We start from the raw sequence: 19,385 nt of genomic DNA on the forward strand, positions 1-19,385 counted from the left end.
ATATATGGCATTTACCTTCTAGCCCTACCATATAATATCAGGGTGTATCTGTAGCTCCCCCTCACTTTCCTTCCAGCTAGTCCAGTGTAATTATAATTGATTACCTGTGATCTCGAACCTACCCTCACCCCCTCCCCCACAGAAAACTTAAAATTTAATGTTTGCAATAATTAGCCAATATGCCTAATTCTACATTTCTTCTAGATTGTGAAGAGCATATTTTCCATAAAAACATTATGAGAAATGGATTACCGCACAAGTAGTGTGAGTAGAACTTTATGTGTAAACTATATGTCTATTTTCTGTTTGTAAGTCCTGACGAAAGCTCCATAGACCGTCTGGCCCAAGGAGCTGAAACATGTCGACAACTTCTTTCTTGCAATACTACATGGCCCAGTAACTTGGCCTTTACATAGTATACCAACCATTTTAACCAATGGAAACTTGCCCTGAAATAAAACTATAAGGTATTTTTCCCATTTTTTAAAGAACTCTTTATCCCCCTAATTTTTCTCCCTTCTCTGTGGGAAATCCTTTTTGTCTCTGGACACTGCACTCGAGATTGGAGGTGCCTCTGGATGAGGCAAGCAGTTCACACAAATAGGAATAACCCTATGATAACTGCCGGAATTTCAATGTGGGGCGGATGAAACATATATACAGCAACTCCATCTAACATTGATTTCTTTGAGGGTTTCCTTATTTACACTGAACCAAAGGTCAAGCAGTGCTACAAGTGTCCATTTTTGGTTGATTAAAGTATGCAACTAAAAGTCCTACATAGGGTATATTACACGAGAACCACACTACACCGCACTCACAGAGCACAACACCCTTACTGCCTTCGGGGGTGCGGGGAGGAGGGCACGTTCTTTCACACATTATGGGACTGTGCTGTATCCAGGAATACTGGAGGCAAATAATGCGAACAATGTCACAGACACTAGAGATCTCCCTACTCCCCGAGCCACGAAAGTGCCTATTAAATGTCTGGGACGCCAATGACCTGTCCAGACATGGTCAACTATGGGTCACGTTGGGCATGATAATAGCTAAGCGAGACTTTGCACAAGGTTGGGGGGCGGCGGAAGCACCAACAAAGACACAATGGTGCCTAAACATGGACAGGGTGATGGTGTCAGAGAGGGCGGTGTACTCCAACCGGGCCTGTCCGGGAAAATGGAACAAAATCTGAACCCCATGGAACGTGTACAGAGGGGAGATCTGTGAACCCTTGCTGGAAGAGGATCAAGCAATGTCAGATGAGGAAGGGGAAGAGGAATACTAACCTTCACGGACCACACAGGAAAGGGTGGTCACGGGAAACAGGGTAGGCCACTGATTTACATGACGGGCTAGAGGGACATGAGGGGGGGAGTCTAGGTGGGTGGCACCCAAAAGAATCTGAGTACTTTCACTGCCACGTATTAGTGTAGTCCAGGAGGGATTCAGATTGAGTCGATACTAGGAGTACGCTTCTGCACTCATTTAATGCGACCAATCACTAGAATTGAACGGCCGAAATGTGATTCCTTAGATATCTGTTGTTTAGTTGTTGTTTTTTTGTTTTTTTTAAAAACAGAAAATCCAAAAAACCTGTACTGATCAGCATAATATTGAGTATATCGTACCTTCTAATCCTCTGTAGTAACAAGACTGTAAAAATAGTATTTGAACTTCAGTTTCAATTTACTGCATTGTGCATACAAGACTGTGATAGTGGCCAGCCCCCGGGTTGTGGGCCAACAGCTGTGTAAACTTAAAGGTACAATAAAGGTTTAAAAAAAAAAAATGAATAATCAGCAAGCGCAATATCTAGCAGACATGTAGAGCCAACAGAAGGGCTTGGGTGTCTTTCCAGCATGCGGACATCATGATTGGGCTAGGCGGTGGCACCCGGTGCATAACCGGATTGTTTTAATTTCCTGTTTCGCACCCGCTGCCCAAACAGGAGCCGTGCAACTTACACAAGATGACGTGGCTCTCCCTAGTAACTCAGCCCAGGCAGGGGTTAATTAGCTGTTCAGTGCGCAGTTTCTTCCTGTTGGCGGTCGTTTGGCCAGGCAAAGTGCACTACTTCACGAAATTGCCAGTAGCGCCGACCATTCTGAAAAGAGAAAGCTTGGGCTAACTTTATATTGATAGCAAGGGGCCCCAATTTAGTCAACAGGGGACCTCGGGGAACAATTCTTTCAAACAACAGTGGTCCCATGCATATTCCAGTAAAAAAACAATAAATATAGACGGAATCAATTCTATATTTAGAATGACATCTCCAGCCGGACAGAGGTCCTTCAAGTTTACTTAATAAACAATGTTTTTTCAGGATAAAACCAAGATACCTTTCACAAGTTTTTTTACTGGAATATGCATGGGACCACTGTTGGGCTAACTTTAGCCACCACTTCTGCCATTCTCCTACAGGCCCTCTTCCAAGCCCAGCAGGATGCAGAACGTGGAGACGAGCAAGGGAGCGGCTTGCAGCAACGGTGAGTCACGCCTCTGCACAGTTCACTATTAATCTGATCGCTGCAGCATGTGCTTTAACCATATGTACAGCGCCACATTTGGATAGTATTCTCTTGAAACTGGCGAACGCAGTATTCCTAAAGGAAACTTTCACATTTTGATTTCCATGTTAATCATTACCATTTAAAAATACTTATGTTGTAACCTGGTTCAGTTAGCAATGGCGATGGAACAGATGTTGCTTTCATGAAAGTGGTACAGGGATTTCAAGGTATTCTGGTGGTGGCTCTCTGAGATTACCACGCATTATCTTTGATTACTGTTTTGGCTTAATAAACCATTTGTATTATCTGGAATGTGTAAAAGACATAACATTCAACTTTATTAAACGATAGGCATGCTCCAAAAACTAGCGGGAAAGGTCGGCAGGCTAAGCCATTGACATCTAAGCCATTGACATCTACGTGATTTATCTTGCTTCTTTAGGGCATCCACCGAGGTAAGGCGGGACAATACTCAACTTTTGTAAAACACTTCCCCTCCCTCTTTTGCAATTGCTATGAACATGTGCCGGAAGTTGATTTCGCATAGACCGGAACCACGAACTCCGTTCTTTTGAACAGACAATAAAGACGGCCCTCCTAACATTCTCGATCTAGACATCAATCGCTTCATTCATGACATGACATTGCAAAGTGAAGAAGCTATTTATATTAATTTTTCATTATAATATGATAACTAGTACGTACAAAAAAGTTGGTTACAAAAGTAAAATACGTAATAACCCTGTATTTAAAATGTCATTCATACTATTAGTTATAATTTGGCTATTTGAAATAAGTAATACTGCATACTTAACTACAAACTCATTTGGGTTTATTTAAAATGCTAGGCAAGATTTTCACGTCAACATGGCCGCTTTCAAATTTTATAAATGAAGGAAAACGTAACTAGTTCGTTTTCTGCCTTACATCTAGTTCAGTGCAGCTTTGATCGATGTATGTCTGTTGTCTCAAATTTATTTTTAGACAACCGTCTGGGTGGACCACTTTATTGATTACATTGAACATTATTTTCTGAAACTCCATTTATAATATTAGAGCTTTGGTGTAAGTATCAAAAACGGTCCCGAAATAAGATATTTTGTTTTAATAATAAAAGTTATGTCTTTATAGAAACACAAACGATTTGTAATTTTAAAAATCAGAGATTGCTATATTTTTCTAATACATATTTATTTATAAATGTGGTCTTCCCTGCAGTTTGCAGGCAAATGGGTCCTCCGGTGAGTAGACCCACTCACCATTTCAAGATGGCCGCGGTACAGCCGCTCTCTTTCCTTCCCGGTGTTTTTTTTTTTTAGAGCCGCTTCTGTGGTCGAGCCCCCTTCGCAGGGTCGGTTACCGGTTACTGTATTCGGCTGCGCCTCTCTGTCGTTCCCACACGGACAGCAGAGCAACTCAGCATGGATTTGCAGAGGCTGAGAAGGCGCGTTCGGATGTACATAGATCAGGTGAAGAGAATACAGCAGTGCATGCGTTACACGCAGTGGCCGCTCCTGCAGTGGTATTGCCGTCTGCACAGACTTCCTGTCATTATTATTGCCTTCGAATTGACCATACTTACCACCTTGCAATACCAAACAAAACACAATATCCAAAACACTGCAAACTGCTACCTTACAATGAGTATTTTGCATGGTTGGGATTAGACATGCAACTAGGAATAGCGGGGATGCTTGGTGCTCGTGGGGAGAGCCCAAGCCCCAAAAATATAAGTGGGGAACTAAGCAAGTTACGCAGTATACAGGGGACGTCATGGTGCCTGACTTCACACCGCATCATCACGCGTGGGATGCAATGACAACAAAAGAAGTGCCATCACATTCACATCTCACACATTTTTATCAGGTCTAGCGAGTACATTTAAGCGCACTGCAAAATTTAACAAATGAGATTTTGCATCGGGGTGGTGCCAATAAAGTGGCGCAACCCTGATGCAAAATCTGAGCCACAACTAAGACATTTATTTTGTTTTTAAACTCGGCCACAAATAAATTGGCAACTAAGAAAGAAACAGGGATGTCTGGTCTGCTTAATTAGCTGCAAAGTCTGCATTTTAAATTTGTTATGGGTTTAATGTATCCGTTGCAGAGATGCATGCCCAGTAAATCTTTGGATACAATTATGGTAAAATAACTTAAATTGAGTAGCACTATAGAAGAAATAAAATAATGGTTTTTGAACTATTTGTGTAATACTGGGAAAGACCCATCACATCTGACATTCTTAGGGTGCATGCATATCTCCTGTATATAGGAACTGAACAAAATCGAAAGCATGTCACACTTAAGTACCTGTGGAGTGATAACAAGTTAAGTGCCTTTGTTTCCCCTCCATTGCATTTGCATCTAAGTGTGAGGCTCCAGACCATGCCCAGCCAGGATCATATTGGAACAAAAAGATGGCCCCTCATCTTCGGTCTTTATCTTTGGCCCACCTGGAGGTGAAAATAAAAAAAATGCCTCCACTCTGGCTGCATGTTCCTCCTGGGAACGGAAATCGGACAACGTGCAGGTGCTGCTGAACTTGTCTAGTTTCTAAAAATCACACCGGGACAAGTTAAGGATATTTCATTGAGACCCAGCTTCTAGGCTGGTTGGACCGATTCTACTCTGTAAAAATAATTGGTTGACTCAGTCTACCTGCTTGTACCCCTGACTTGTGCCCTGGTCATGGGACATGGGAACTGGTAGCCGGCAGAGGTGGCCCGTGGTGGGAGTGCTGCTGGACGCTGACGTGGGAAGGGGCTGGGTGGGGGGTAGTAAACTACGGGTTACGGCCGATTAGAGGTAAGTAAGCATATAAATAAATAAGACAAATTCCGTTGTGGGTGCCAAATGGGATGCAGCGCGCTCAACGAAATTCGTTTTATTTATGTTTACTTACCATTAATCGGCCGTAGTTTTCTACCCCCCACCCTGCTCCGCCCCACGTCAGCGCCCAGCAGCACACCCACCAAGGGCCGCTACTGGTAGCCCGATTAACTCAAGGCACAGCAGTCTGGAACATTCTGAAAACTGCCCTGGGAAGGCTTTCACCCATTGCTTTCACCCATTTTAATATCTACATGGCCCCTCTCCTTGCAGTGATCGAATCCCATGGAATCCTCGCCACATCGTACGCTGACGACACTCAATTGGTCGTCACTATTGATAGGAAATGTCCTGATGCAGAACTTAGATTCCAGAATTGCCTCTCAGAGGTCTTTTTGTGGCTGAACAAGAATCATCTCAGATGCAACAGTGCAAAGACTGAAATAATACCTCTAGGAAAAGATGTTTCCTTCTGTCCAAAAGACTGGTGGCCTAAAAATTCAGAAGCCCCTCCGAGCGCTGTCTCTTCGGCACGCAACCTTGGTATTCAATTTGATACATCCCTTTCTTTTGATGATCATGTTCGTATCACTGCTGGATGCTGTTTTAGTCTTATTAGATCATTGAAGAAATTCTTCGACTTCCTCCCCATTACAGCCAGAAAATCAGTCGTGGTTGCTTTAATTCTCTCCCGACTTGATTATTGTAATGGATTGATGGCAGGAGTGAAGAAGTCCACCCTTAGAAAACTTCAAAGCATCCAACACGCCGCTGCCAGACTTGTGCTCAGACTTCCCAGAAGGTCCTCTGCCTCAGCAGCCCTCAACGTCCTTCATTGGCTACCACTCCACAAAAGAATCTTGTTCAAACTTTTACTGACTGTATACAAAGCTACCAGGAAAACTGGTCCCCTCTACTTCTCCAAGCGTTTCACCTACTACAATCTTTCACGCTGTTTAAGATCCTCAGGAACCAATCTTGTTACAATCCCAAGATTCAAGTTAAAAACCAAGGGGGGAAAAACCTTTTCCTTCCTGGCTGCCAGAGCCTGGAACAGCCTCCCTGTTAATCTCAGGCAAGTCGAAACTGAATCTCATTTCAGGAAACTTCTGAAAACCTGGGTGTTCCAGCAATCTGATACCTCAGTCCTAGCAGCTATATGATCTATTGTACTTCCTCGTTTCCACTATCTTCTGCTTGCTCAGCGCCAAGATGCTCCTCCCGGAGCGATAGCCGCGCTTTACAAAATTCCATAAATAGCAAATATCAAATACTATTCATTGGGTTTGTAACTCACATTTGCTTGCTTTCTATTTGCTGACTTTATTTGTTTTAATAAGTTCAGCATGTCTTTGTCCCTCCAATAGAGCTTATTCTGGTAACTGTATTCTTCGATGAGTAGGCATTTACATTTTGTTCTTGTCACGTTTGCTGGGCATTCAACAACAGTGTTCAAATGTCAGGTTCTTTAAAGAGAACTTGGTGTTTACTTTTCTGTAGAGTAAAGTAGCGTAGAGTGTTGGGGCATAGAGTGGATTGCATGCTGTGGTAGCACACTGCACATTTCAACTGAAATTACCTTTACATTTGCACATATAGTTTTACACAGTCTTAAGCTGGTATACTGTGAGGGCGCCCAGTCCCACTGCTTCCTCTCAGTCTGTATCCCTACTTTAGGGAACCCTTCGTAAATTCCAATATGATTTAGTTTAACTGCAGGGCTCCCAGCCAGCTCATTCGCCTTGTGCAATCTGGTCTGTAATTGTAGTTAAAAGTACATTTTTAAGGTGTAAGCATGTGTGAAACCGGCAACTCTGACAACTCTGCCTTTAATAGGTTCACCCTGTTTGCAAACCTGCATTAGCCTCGTAAAATTGTTTATCCTCCTTTTACTTAAATGGGATCACACTTTAAATATCAGACTTCACCCTCATTCGTGAACAAACAGGCTGACAGATATGCATCTGCTCCTTGTCTTATATTGGAAACTACTACACCCAATTATCCCACTCCTTGATGCAGAGCAGTATCCTACATTCTTAAAGGACAAGAATCACAGCAAAGAACGTCCCAGCACTATGCAGCACTTTCCATTGCCTATAGACTCATTAAAAATGGACCCATGATAATGTGTATTTAAACTTAGCTTTCAACTGTGTACAAAATATCGAACTATAGTACCATGGATTCAATGTGATCCCTGCTGCATTGCTGTTTGCTCTCCTTAAAAATTTAGCAGCCTACTCTTTATCCTCACCTCCGTAGTTTAAGATTGCGCATTCCTGGAATTAGGGTTAAGAGCAGTGTATCAGGGCACACAGTGCCACACACTAAGGAGTGACGCTACTAAATATTCCCCTGGCTTAAATAGCATTTCAGAATGTTCAGTCAATAGTCATGATAATCTTGGCTACACTTGGTATAGACACTAGAGGAGGAACAAGATGGTAAGGAAGGTGGATAGGAGAATGGAGCAGGGAAGGAGGGAGCAAGGAAATGTGTGAAGGGCATATAAGGAGGATTGGGCTGTCAGGTGAGTTCAGGGAAGAAGACAGCTGAAGGGTGAGGTGAGGGAGACCAGGGTGCAGAGGGTGGATAGGGTGATGAGAGCAAGATCAGGGTTTGGTAGCAAAGCTGGTGAGTTGTAAGTAGTGAGATGCATGTGGTCAGGAGGAAAACTAGAGTCACGAAGGAATGGAATGGTAACACCCTAAATAAAAGATGAGCATGGGGGTCTTTGCCTGCTTGTTGTTGATTCCCCTTGTCCTTCTGCGATTTCATTATGGGTGGTCTCCCAGTTGGTGTACTGATGTGGAATGTTTGCATGATGGGAATACTCTTTCTAGGATGAAGAGCTTTACATATTTGCTTTCTCTTCTGTTGTGCAAGAGAGGTTTAGTAAAGGGGTGTTCTACTATGTATACCTGGGTTATAGGCAATATTCCTTTTTTTATAGGTACTGACTTACTTAAGAGTCATAATGAGGTGTGAATTTGGTTTATTTTATTTATTTATAAAGTTTTGAATAGGGCGAACAAGATCTCAGAGGATATCCGAGCGCTTTACATTAGGAAGGAAAGGAAGGAACGATAATGCAAAAACAACATAAGGTAGAGATAAAAACAAGAATGGTCACGGGTTACACGCAAAAAAAACCACATGGTGGTTATATTAAACAATAGTAAAGGTTCATAGTATGTCGTAGAGAAGCGTGGTCGTAAATGATGGTACCATGAAAGTAGGCACAATGTCATCGGGCAGGAGAGCTCAGCCCACTTACGGAAGGAATTTATTCATGAGGAATCTTTTGACTTCCAGTTTGAACACCGCTGTTGAGAAGATTCAGCGTACATCCGGTGGTAGCGAGTTCCATATCTTTGGGGCAGCGCCAGAGAAGGCTCTGTGACAAGTGCTCTTTTTGCTGAGGATCAGTGGTTTGTAGAGGAAAGTAGTGGCGCTTCTTGAGGCTCTTGCACCACAAGATAGTTCAAGATTTTGTGCCAGGTATCTAGGAGTATTGAAGTGGATAGCTTTGTGTGTCATAACAGGAATCTTTAACTGAAGTTGTGCTTCATAGGGAAGCCAGTTTAGAGATTTTAGGACTGGCGATATGGGCTCATTGCGTTTGGTGCCTGTAACCAGTCTAGCAGCAGCATTCAGTGATGCCCTTAGTGGAGCCATGGTGTATTTGGGAATTGCCACAGAGGGTAGAGCTGCCGTAATCTAGCCTCAGTAGGACAAGTGCTTGGACCACCTGCTTGAAATCATTAAGTGGAAGGAAAGGTTTGATATTTCTGAGAGTCCTCATGAAGTGGTTTGCACCCTTGCATATATTGCTGATATGATTTTTCATATTCAGGTGCTTGTCATTGGTGAGTACTAGAGATTTGGCTGAGTCTACGATGAGAGGAGAGCAGTTGAAAGCAGTGAGGTGACTCAACCAGAGGTCTATCTTGGGGATGAGGTTCGGGGGGGGGGGGGGGGGGGGATGAGCAGGAATTCCGTTTTTGAGGTTTTGAGCAGGAGATGGTTCTCAGTCAACTAGTTTTGAGTAAACGTTAGGGCAGTGTTGAGTGCGATGATGTCTTCCGGGGATGAGATTTTCAAATAGAGTTGCGTGTCGTCGGCATACATGTGGAAAAGAATACCTGTGGAGTTTAGAGAGTTTGCTAATGGTTCCAGGAAAAGGTTGAAGAGGATACGCGATAATGCAGATCCTTGGGGGACTCCCATGATAACTGGGGAGGGCTGGGAGAGAGAGTGATTGGTCTTGACTCTTTGAGATCTGTGGTGGAGGAAGGACGAGAACCATTGTAGCACCTGATCACAGAAACCCATCCTGTTTTGCAGAATGGATAGGAAGTTGTCATGTTTAACCGTGTCGAAAGAGGAGGAAAGGTCAAGGAGGATCAAGAGGCAGGATTCGTTTTGATCGAGCATTTTTAGAATGTCATCCATAACATGAGTGAGGGCCGATTCGGTGCTATGCCCTTTCCGAAAACCGGATTGATGCTAATCTAGGAGTTGGTATTCTCAATGTGCGCAAAGAGTTGGGATTGAACGCATTTTTCAATGAGTTTCGCTAGGGTGGGGAGGTTGGAGATAGGTCGGAAGTTATTGATGTTAGTCTTGTCAGCGTTCGTTTTTTTTTTAGTATAGGAGATACCTGTGCTGCTTTTAGGCAGTCGGGGATTGTGCCTTGTGATACAGAAGCATTTACAATCCTTGTCCAGGTAGGGATGAGTGCATTCTCGATTTCCATGAAGATGGGCGGGGGTAACGGGTCACTGAAGTGGTTGGATGGGTTTATATTCAGGAGGATCTTTTTGATGTCTTGGTCACTAAATGGCGTAAATGTACCCCAAGACGCATTGTTCTTGGCGTTCTGAGGGGTAGAGTTGAGCTTATCTAAGAGGACGAGGGGCAATGCTGCCCTGGAGGCGAGCAGTAAAGCCTTCTTTGAGGCGAGGTCATTGGAGATGAGTTTTGATTTCTCAATGAAGAAAGAAGCAAGTTCTTTTCTTGTAGTTCTTTTTTTCTTGGGACTGCCTTACTTAAGAGTCAATTTTTCAATTTCAAGCTTTATTCGACTATTAAAAACAATCACAAAAGCGTACAATAAAACACAATACAAACATTATAATAAAACAATAGCCCAGAAAAGAAGAATTTCGGAAGATTTAAAACACCAGACTTTTCCTATGAGAAATGGCTTTGAGTAAAAAAGTAGCAGTAAAAAAACAGGTGTCTGCAGAGTCAAGTGCAAATAATAATTCCATGGCTTGGGTAATAGTATACACTGATAATCTTAAAAACATAGGTCTGAGATAGAGACGGCGAAGATGCATATAGAGTGGACAAATAAGCATGAAGTGCCGAGTACTTTGCCTAGTCTGACCATCACAAGGACAGGGGGAATGGCTAGGAAGTTTCATCTCAGGGAAGGCAACTAAATTATGTACTATACCAAGTCTGAGTCGTGTCAGAACAAACTGATGGGACTGCTTGGTTATGAATTTTAAGTACATAGGCATGCCCTTTCCTTCAGGTTTAGTGGTGTGATAAAATACATAGGTAGACATGGTAGTACACTTTACCCTACGCATATCAGACTTAGTTTGGATGAAAACATCTTTAAGTTCCTTTTTCGATACAGTAACGGCACAATAGGGATCCTTAATGATGTCAAAATTAAATACCTTGACTTAAGAGTCATAATGAGGTGTGAATTTTGGTTGGAAAACATTAACAGCTTTGTCCCTCTTTATTTGTATTCAAGTATGTGTATAATGAATATATGACTAAGTAATAAATGCATTTTGTATATGAGTAGAGGGTGACTTTAATTTGCTGTACTGAGGTTGACTGGGTATGGTTATTGATTGGTGAATGTCGATTGTCAAATGTGTAATGCAGGTGAAGAGGATGAGGTGAGATACAAGAGCAGCATTCTACATAAGCATGGAAAAGGGGCAGACGGTTCACACAGTGGGTTACGATTTTAAATCCAGGGAAGTGTTAGTGACATCACTTTTGTGACACCAATACAAATACACGAACCATGCCTATGTATTGATTAAACTCCTGTTTCATTTTGTGTTTAGCAACAGTACCAGAGTGCTCTATTCTGGGCGGACAAAGTCTCATCACTATCACATGGTAAGCAATGTGTTTCCTTTGTTTTTAATGTATTTTAACCATTTGCTTTAAAAAAAATCTTTTTAGTTTCCTTTATAGTAGATTTGAAAATCCTTTCACCTGTCTTCTTTTGTGGCAGTGTTTCTTATTAGGCCATTCATTTGTTTGTTAATTATCATTACTTTAACATTTTGATCTAAGTGTAATCACTGGTACAGTTTTAGTTTCTTGCACATTTGTATTGAAAACCGCCATTACGAGTTCAAGAATGAATGAATATTTTTATTGCTGCCTATTTAGTCTTTACAGTAAATGCCCAAATAAAACCATTTCTTAAAAATATGTGTATGATAGTTCATTTAAAAAAAAATGTATCGTACAAAATAAGGTCTGGAGCTTCAGTAAACCCTTACACATGTAAAAACGGTTAATGTCCCAAATAGTTAGTGGTTTGAGAGCAAACCTAAAAGATCCTGGGGCTCAGAAGGGCCTCACAGAGTAGCAAGGCTCAAAGCCCTCAGAGTATCCCACAGGTATGTTGCAGAAGAAAAAGCACATTTTAGATTCCTTTTCTACCTCTTTCCAGATTGTATTCCTGAGGAAACCCAATTTGGCCTATCACGAAAGAACACATGCTGTTAAAAAGTATTCCTTCTCTTGATATGATTGCTGTGATTATCTTACCAAATTCAACTCCAGTATGAATTGGCTAGGGGAGCTAGTCTTCAAAAGGCTGAAAATTGAGTGACATGTTACATGTTCTGCTAGGCTTAACCACTGGGAGGGATGTATGCCAATACAACGATCCCACTGGGAGAGATTCCCTGGATAAGCAGTTAGCCCATATGCTAATTGTAGGAAGGTGGAATCTGATTATTTGGTTACCCCCACTTTTTTCCTGGTGTTTTGCTGGTTTTCGACTTAGTTGGCCTAGGACCCTGCTATTCAGGGCCCCAGACTATCTGCTTTCTCTATAAAATGGACTCCATGTACTTTAGGTACATACCAGATTGGTTACTGGGTCACCCTTGTGAGCCCCTGTATAGTGTACCATAGGTACCCAGGGCATAGGTGCACCCTAGGCCTACCAGGGACTGCAGCATGTATTGTACCACCCCTGGTTTGCCTTCCAAACTGACACCACAGGTCCGTTCACACAGCCTGGGTAAGGTGGTGAAATCACCCCTTACTTAGATATAGTATACCTATATCTACCTTTACATATATAAACATATACACCTGTAAGTCACTCCTATGGTAGGCCTTGACAATCCTGGAGGAAGAGTGTTAGGTTTTATGTGAGAGGGTGCCCTAACATGAGCTGAGCCCCTCTGCAGCTTTTGGAACCATCCCCTTATAGCTGTTCTATGATATAGCCATACCATATACTCTTAAGTGCATTATAATCCTCGCTGTTAATGCTAACTTTGGTTTGGCTTTATCAAAACATGTCATGTAAGGTGTCAAACACTTTGGAATACTACCCCTCCACCAGTCCTGGCGGCGGGGCTAGCATTCCACCCTTCTAGAGGGAGAAGACATGTAGTTACTGTGAGAAGTTGGCCTGGTATATGATGCTCACTAGTTCTAGTGATCACCTTGTACCATGCCAAGCAACCCTTATGATGATTGGTTGTAAGTCAACCTTAAAGACCAGCTATCCTAGAGGTAGCGTGGACAAAGCAGTCTTAGGCTAAACTCTGTAAAGGCATGTGAAGCAAGCTGTTTTACCATACACAATCCCCTTGAATACCAAATGAAAGGACACCACACAGATATATATTGAAAAAAAAAAAATATATATATATATATTTATTGACTACGATTATCCCCTATACTCTTTATTAGCACAGAAGCAAATGTGTTAAAACAAAACACAGTTTAAATATACAAAAGTTGCACAATATGGATGAGCCCTAGGGGCCACCTAAACCATATACTGAAATAGTGGTATAAGAACCACCTGGCTGAAAGGCCTAGGGCCTTGGGAATCGCTGAAGCTGTTCGGGACTAACAGTGAAGAAATCGGGAAAAGCCTGTGGGACTCGGGTGCAGCGCTTAAAGTGCACGCATACACCAATGCAATGTCAATGGTGCGTAAAAGTTACAAAGTTAGTGTTTAAGGAACCTTCCGACTGACCTAGAAGGACAAAACTTTAGACCTAGACACTAGAGGTGTATACCAGTGTAGGAACACCGACGTTGCTGAGTTACCTCACCCACAGGAAGCGGGTGCACAGGTGCGAAGTAGTGTCGGGTTTCGTCACGCAGGTCGATGGTGCTTGGAGCTGAAGATGCTGCAGGCGGGTCGTTGAAGAGAGTTCCGGTGGATCCAAGGGTGGATCTGAAGTGGTGTAGACCTAAAAGCAGAGGGGACAATGTTCAAAGTCACTAGCCAGTGACTACCTTGGAACCAGGATGGAACCAGGTGATGTCGGGTGCAAACAGGCGATGAGGTGTAGCTTGTCTCCGCAGCCACGTAGACACGAAGAGGTCGAGGACGTCCAGGAGTCGATCACGAGCTGTCCCACCAAGGCTCTAGCTGATGGCGGTGTCGGCAACTTGATTGGAGCAAACAGGCCTTGGCTAATGCAAGCCACGCACGAAGTGAAGAAAGCTTATCACTCGGACCAGCAAGGTCAGAGCGGGTGCTCCTTTTTACAGGAGCGAGGGCAAGTCTGAAGCAACCAGACCCGTAGTGTAAATCGTAGGTTTCGTCGCCAAGATGGCCGCTAGCAAGTGGCCGGGATGGCGCGTCGAGTGGCACAATGCAAAAGGGCCCCACGCAGATCGTGGAGATGCTGGGGGGCTGATCTTCGGTGCAAATGCTGCTCGGTTGTGGGGCTTCTCAAACCCCAAAGCACAGCGTCGAGGGTGCCTCGGGTGCTGCGCAGTCAGCTTCTCTGGGGTCTTTCGAGATGTCCGGTCCCAAGTCTCTTGGTGCCTCCACGGGTCTCTTCTTTGCAGGGACTGTGGATCGGGCTCTGAGATGTCTGGAACTTTGGGTCTCATCGAGCTCTGGGCTCCGGTAGGAGGCGGCGGCAAAGCAGACGTCGAGTTGCTGGATGGTGCCTCTGTTCACAGGGTGGCCACTCCTAGGCCACAAGGGAGATGCTCTTCAGTCTTCTGTGCAGCAGAATGTCGAAGTCCAGTCGTCTTCTTAGTTTCAATTTGATTTCAGGATGATCTGAGGTGCTATGGCACTGCTCCCACTCTTATTCCCAATCTGAGGGGTGGATCACCTGCTAGGTCCCTCCTCTGGGTGGGACCAGGAAAGGGGGCGGTTACACCCCCTTTCCTTTGTCCAGCTCCGTGCCAGGACTGGGGCTGGAAAGCCCCAGCACCGGTTTGGACTGGCTTATGCACGGGGACACCTTGTGTGCCCCAGGCATGTCTCCATCTATTCAGCCCTGTCCTACCCAATACACAAAATCCTGTCTTGGGTGGTGCTCGCACCTCCCAATGCAGGAAACCCTTTGTCCAAGCCTCCCTCGCTGGAAGGACTCCCAGCAGCAGGAGGTCAGACTTGTGTCTGTGGTGGCAGCATCCATTTTGTGATGCTGAGGCTCTGGTTAACTTTAACCGGGGTTCAGGTTATGTACATGTTGTGTCCCTTTAGAAGGGTGGAATGCTATCCCCGCCGACAAGACTGTCGAGGGGATAGTATTCCAAATCGTATGACACCTTACTCGACATGTTTTGATAAAGCCAAACCAAAGTTAGCATATAACCGCGAGGATTATAATGCACTTAAGAGTATATGGTATGGCAATATCCCGGAACAGCTAAGGGAGTTGTTCCCGACAGCTGCAGACAGGCTCAGCTCATGCTAGAGCACCATCTCACATGAAACCACGCACTCTGCCTCCAGGATTGCAGAGGCCTTCCATAGGAGTGGCTTATAGGTTACCATGTGTCCAGTTAGGTTAGATATAGGTATACTATATCTAAGTAAGAGGTGATTACACCAACTTACCCCAGCTGAGTGTTCAGCCAGTGGTGTCAAATATGGAGGCCAGGCCAGGGGTGGCACAATACATGCTGCAGCCCCTGGTAGGCCTTGGATACACCTATGCCCTGGGTACCTGGAGTACACTGTTACAGGGGCCTATAAGGTGAACCAGTTCCAATTTGTAATGCACCTAGAGTGCATTGGCATTAATTTAGAGAGAGAACAGCAGGCTGTGGGTCTGATTAGCAGGCCCACAGCCACATTAAGTCATAAATCAGTGAAGCAAAAAGCACAAATTTGGGGTGACCATCGGATAGCAGACCCTACTCTCCTACAGTTACTGTTTTACCTGGTTAAAGTTAAACAGAGCCCGCGGAGGAGCCTAGCCTGCAACCATGATGGCCACTTAAACCCTCGGCTCCGCCGACCCTCTCGCTTTCCTCCTGCATTGCAATCTATCCTGCAATCTATCCTGTACTTGAGCCGAGTTTTCGGAACGGGGAGGTGACTCCGATCCCAATGGTGTGTTCCCCGGCATGCTTCTAGCGGTAGAGGTGGCTAAACGTCCTTGCTTCTTCCCCGGCTCTTAATGGCGGTGAGACCGGGTCTTTGTGCGTGAGGGACGGCCAGCCCCGACCACAACAACAGCGGCCATTGAAGGCGGGGAGGAGTCGGACGGCCGGAGAGAGTTTGCCGCACTGCGCTTCCCACTGCAGAGACCCACTCTGCTCCGCGATTCTGCACGCTTGGAAGGTATCGCAGTTGCGAGAGATACATTGTATCATCTCCCCAGCCCGTAGTCGGCCCGGACAGGTCTTTCATCTCTCCCTGCGCTGTGTTGGGAGCCATTTTGTGTATCGCGCACTCGGCACTTGTAACTGATGACCCTGGGCCGCTACTGAGGGTCCAGGTGATTGCCGACATTGTATCAGCGCTGTGTGTGGTGACGGAATGGAGTCTGCTGCCCCTGTGCCTCCGGCCCGGCTGTGCTATGCAGAGCGTCGGCGGGGTGATCAGCTGGTTGCAAGGGATGATGGCGGTCAGCTTTGAGGACTACTACATGCCCGTGAACCTCGGGTGAAGAGAAATGCTGCATCCTTTCTTCCTGGGGCACCACTGGTGATCAGCGATATTCTGGGCGCTCTAAGTGCTTTGCGAGCTGCCCTGCGTAATAGTGCCCAGGATCTGGGGGGCCGGCTGGATGCTATTTTACCTGATTTGCCCTCGAATGGCCGTGATTGTTCTCGAGTGCGGGACACTGCGCCACACCCTGTATCCGACCGTAGTGGAATGCCTACCCAGGTATATACGGAGGCGTTGGAGGAACGGGATCTTGATACCGCCGCGGTGCTGACCGCAATGGTCGTGAAGAGGTCTGGTGTTCCTGGACTCGTGAAGTGGCCGGGGAATCGTCTCCGGACGCCATGTCCGGCAACTCCTTTGTGGTCTGATGGCGTTACTCCCCGTCCTTTCTTGGAGCTGATGCTACTGTTCTGGCCAGCCGGCCTTGGGGGATTGCTGTTGTGCGTTGCTTCTTTTTGTACCGTTATTGAACACACAGCGTTGGTTTGTACAGACTTTGGTGGACAGCATCCTATTCTGTTGTGGCCATCCCGTTCGCCTACTTCATCTAAGATGGCGACTGGACAGCTGGACTCCGTTGACGCACCTGATCGCAAGGGGCAAGGTTGAGGATGTTTTCTTGATTGCTGTTGCTCGCACTGCTGGGACTATGAAGGACAGGCGGGACATTGACTGAGTTGAACGTTGGTATTACATCGGTTCGAGGGTCAGGGGATGGGCGGCTGAGAACACACATGTTGGTTGTCTTCCTCCTCCATCTTTTCTTCTCTCTTCACTTCTTCTCTAACTATATTTCGGGTTTCCTATTAGGGCGACGGGCACACTGCTGGGGGGATAGGCCATGGCCTTCTGCAGGGGTGCGGGGTGGGGGGTTGGGGAGTTGGTAACTTTGTATTTTCTTGTTTTCTCTTCGGTTCTATGGCCCTTTTCTTTGTCCTTTTCTGTCTTCTTCTTCGGGAATTCTATGGCGTATTCAGTTCTAGTGGGGTGGAGCATGGGTTTGTCCTGTATAGAGACTGTGCTTATGGCTGCTTAGTGTTGCTTATTTTGCCTCTCTACTCCCACTTTACCTGTCCATTTGGTCGCCTCTGCACGATTTGACAATTGCTGTAGACTTTGATAAGATTGCTTGCTATCGATCCTATGTTCTAGAATCCCAAAAGAAAAAAGAAACCTCATCCATCCTGGTATTTGATGATACGATCACTATCCTGAGCTACAACGGGGCAATTTGGGGAAGTAATGCTGTATGTGTATAATCTTGGTGCTTTGCTCTCCCGCGATTGTATTGCTATAAGTATAATAAAGGTTTACCAAAAAAAAAAAAAAAAAAGTTAAACAGAGCCTCAGCATCACAAAATGGATGCTGCTGCCACAGACACGAGTCTGACCTCCTGTTGCTGGACCAAACTCCGGCAGGGGAGGCCTGGGCAATAGGTTTCCTGTACAGGGAGGTGCTGGCACCTCCCCAGACAGGAGTTTTGTGTATTGGGGCAGGGAGGGCTGCATTCAGTGAATGCTTCTAGACACTGCCTGGGGCACACAAGGTGCTCCATGCATAGCCTAGTTCAAACCGGTTGCTGGGGCACACAGCCCCAGCTCTGGTGTGAAACTGGACAAAGGGAAAGGGGTGTAACCACCCCCTTCTCAGGTCCACCCATAGGAGGGACCTAGCCAGATAGTCCAGCCCCCATCCTTAGTATAAGTATAGGAGCTGTGTCCCTAGGACTTTAGATTACCCTGGACGAATCTTTGAAAGACATCCTGGACCTTCGACATTCCATTCTGACTGGAAGACGGAAGATATCTCCCTTGTGGTCAAGGAGTGACCACCCTGTGCAAACAGGCACCAACAGCATCTTTGCCAGTCTGCAGTTCCAAGGCTCCCGTCAGATCCCGAAGAAAAGGAGCAGCGCCACAGAACTTGCTGGTCTGCAACAGAGCCAATCTCGACATCCTGCATGGGTTGCGGTTGCCATGGCTTGTTGGTTCCAATCCGGACACCGACACCGCAGTCAACTAGATCCGTCCTGGGACATCTCGAATCCAGCGCCTGGTCATCGTCGATTGCTCCTGGACCTCGTGGCTGAAGAGAAAAGTACTCCTCGCTCCTGCCTTGAGTGGTCGCTCCCCTGCCTCAGCGCTGTAACGTGGTATCGTATTGGGAAACTGCACTGTGACAAAGTTTTGCTTTGCTTTTTATAGCGCCAGTATTACAATAACGTTTACATTGCTTGGCTTGCTCTGTTATCGACCTGCGCATTGTTTATGTGATATCCCCCGGCGCCCTGCTCTGCCCTCCATTTTGAGTCTGTTGTTGTTGTGCTCCGTTCCCTTGAGCCCGCCCCGCCTCCCAGCTGAGCCGCCCTTCCACTACCAATATAGAGCGTCCCCTGACCCCGCAGCGCCGTGATCCACTCCTCGCTCCTGCCTTGAGTGGTCGCTCCCCTGCCTCAGCGCTGTAACGTGGTATCGTATTGGGAAACTGCACTGTGACAAAGTTTTGCTTTGCTTTTTATAGCGCCAGTATTACAATAACGTTTACATTGCTTGGCTTGCTCTGTTATCGACCTGCGCATTGTTTATGTGATATCCCCCGGCGCCCTGCTCTGCTCTCCCCTCCATTTTGAGTCTGTTGTTGTTGTGCTCCGTTCCCTTGAGCCCGCCCCGCCTCCCAGCTGAGCCGCCCTCCCACTACCAATATAGAGCGTCCCCTGACCCCGCAGCGCCGTGATCCACTCCTCGCTCCTGCCTTGAGTGGTCGCTCCCCTGCCTCAGCGCTGTAACGTGGTATCGTATTGGGAAACTGCACTGTGACAAAGTTTTGCTTTGCTTTTTATAGCGCCAGTATTACAATAACGTTTACAT

The 19,385-nt window shown here is 45.6% G+C and overlaps 1 protein-coding gene across 1 annotated transcript in view; it reads left to right on the top strand.

Annotated features, from left to right (window-relative positions):
- The first annotated feature begins 3,803 nt into the window (after positions 1-3,803).
- CDC16 (cell division cycle 16) overlaps positions 3,804-19,385 on the top strand; it is a 148,468-nt gene continuing 132,886 nt past the window's right edge. Inside the window, exons 1-2 of the mRNA XM_086934581.1 lie at positions 3,804-3,982; positions 11,449-11,503. Of these exons, the coding sequence (XP_086790707.1) occupies positions 3,935-3,982; positions 11,449-11,503 (103 nt within the window). The 5' untranslated portion in view covers positions 3,804-3,934. The remainder of the gene's footprint in view (positions 3,983-11,448; positions 11,504-19,385) is intronic.

Source organism: Lissotriton vulgaris, chromosome 8, assembly GCF_964263255.1.
Source record: "Lissotriton vulgaris chromosome 8, aLisVul1.2, whole genome shotgun sequence".
Taxonomy (NCBI): Eukaryota; Metazoa; Chordata; class Amphibia; order Caudata; family Salamandridae; genus Lissotriton; species Lissotriton vulgaris.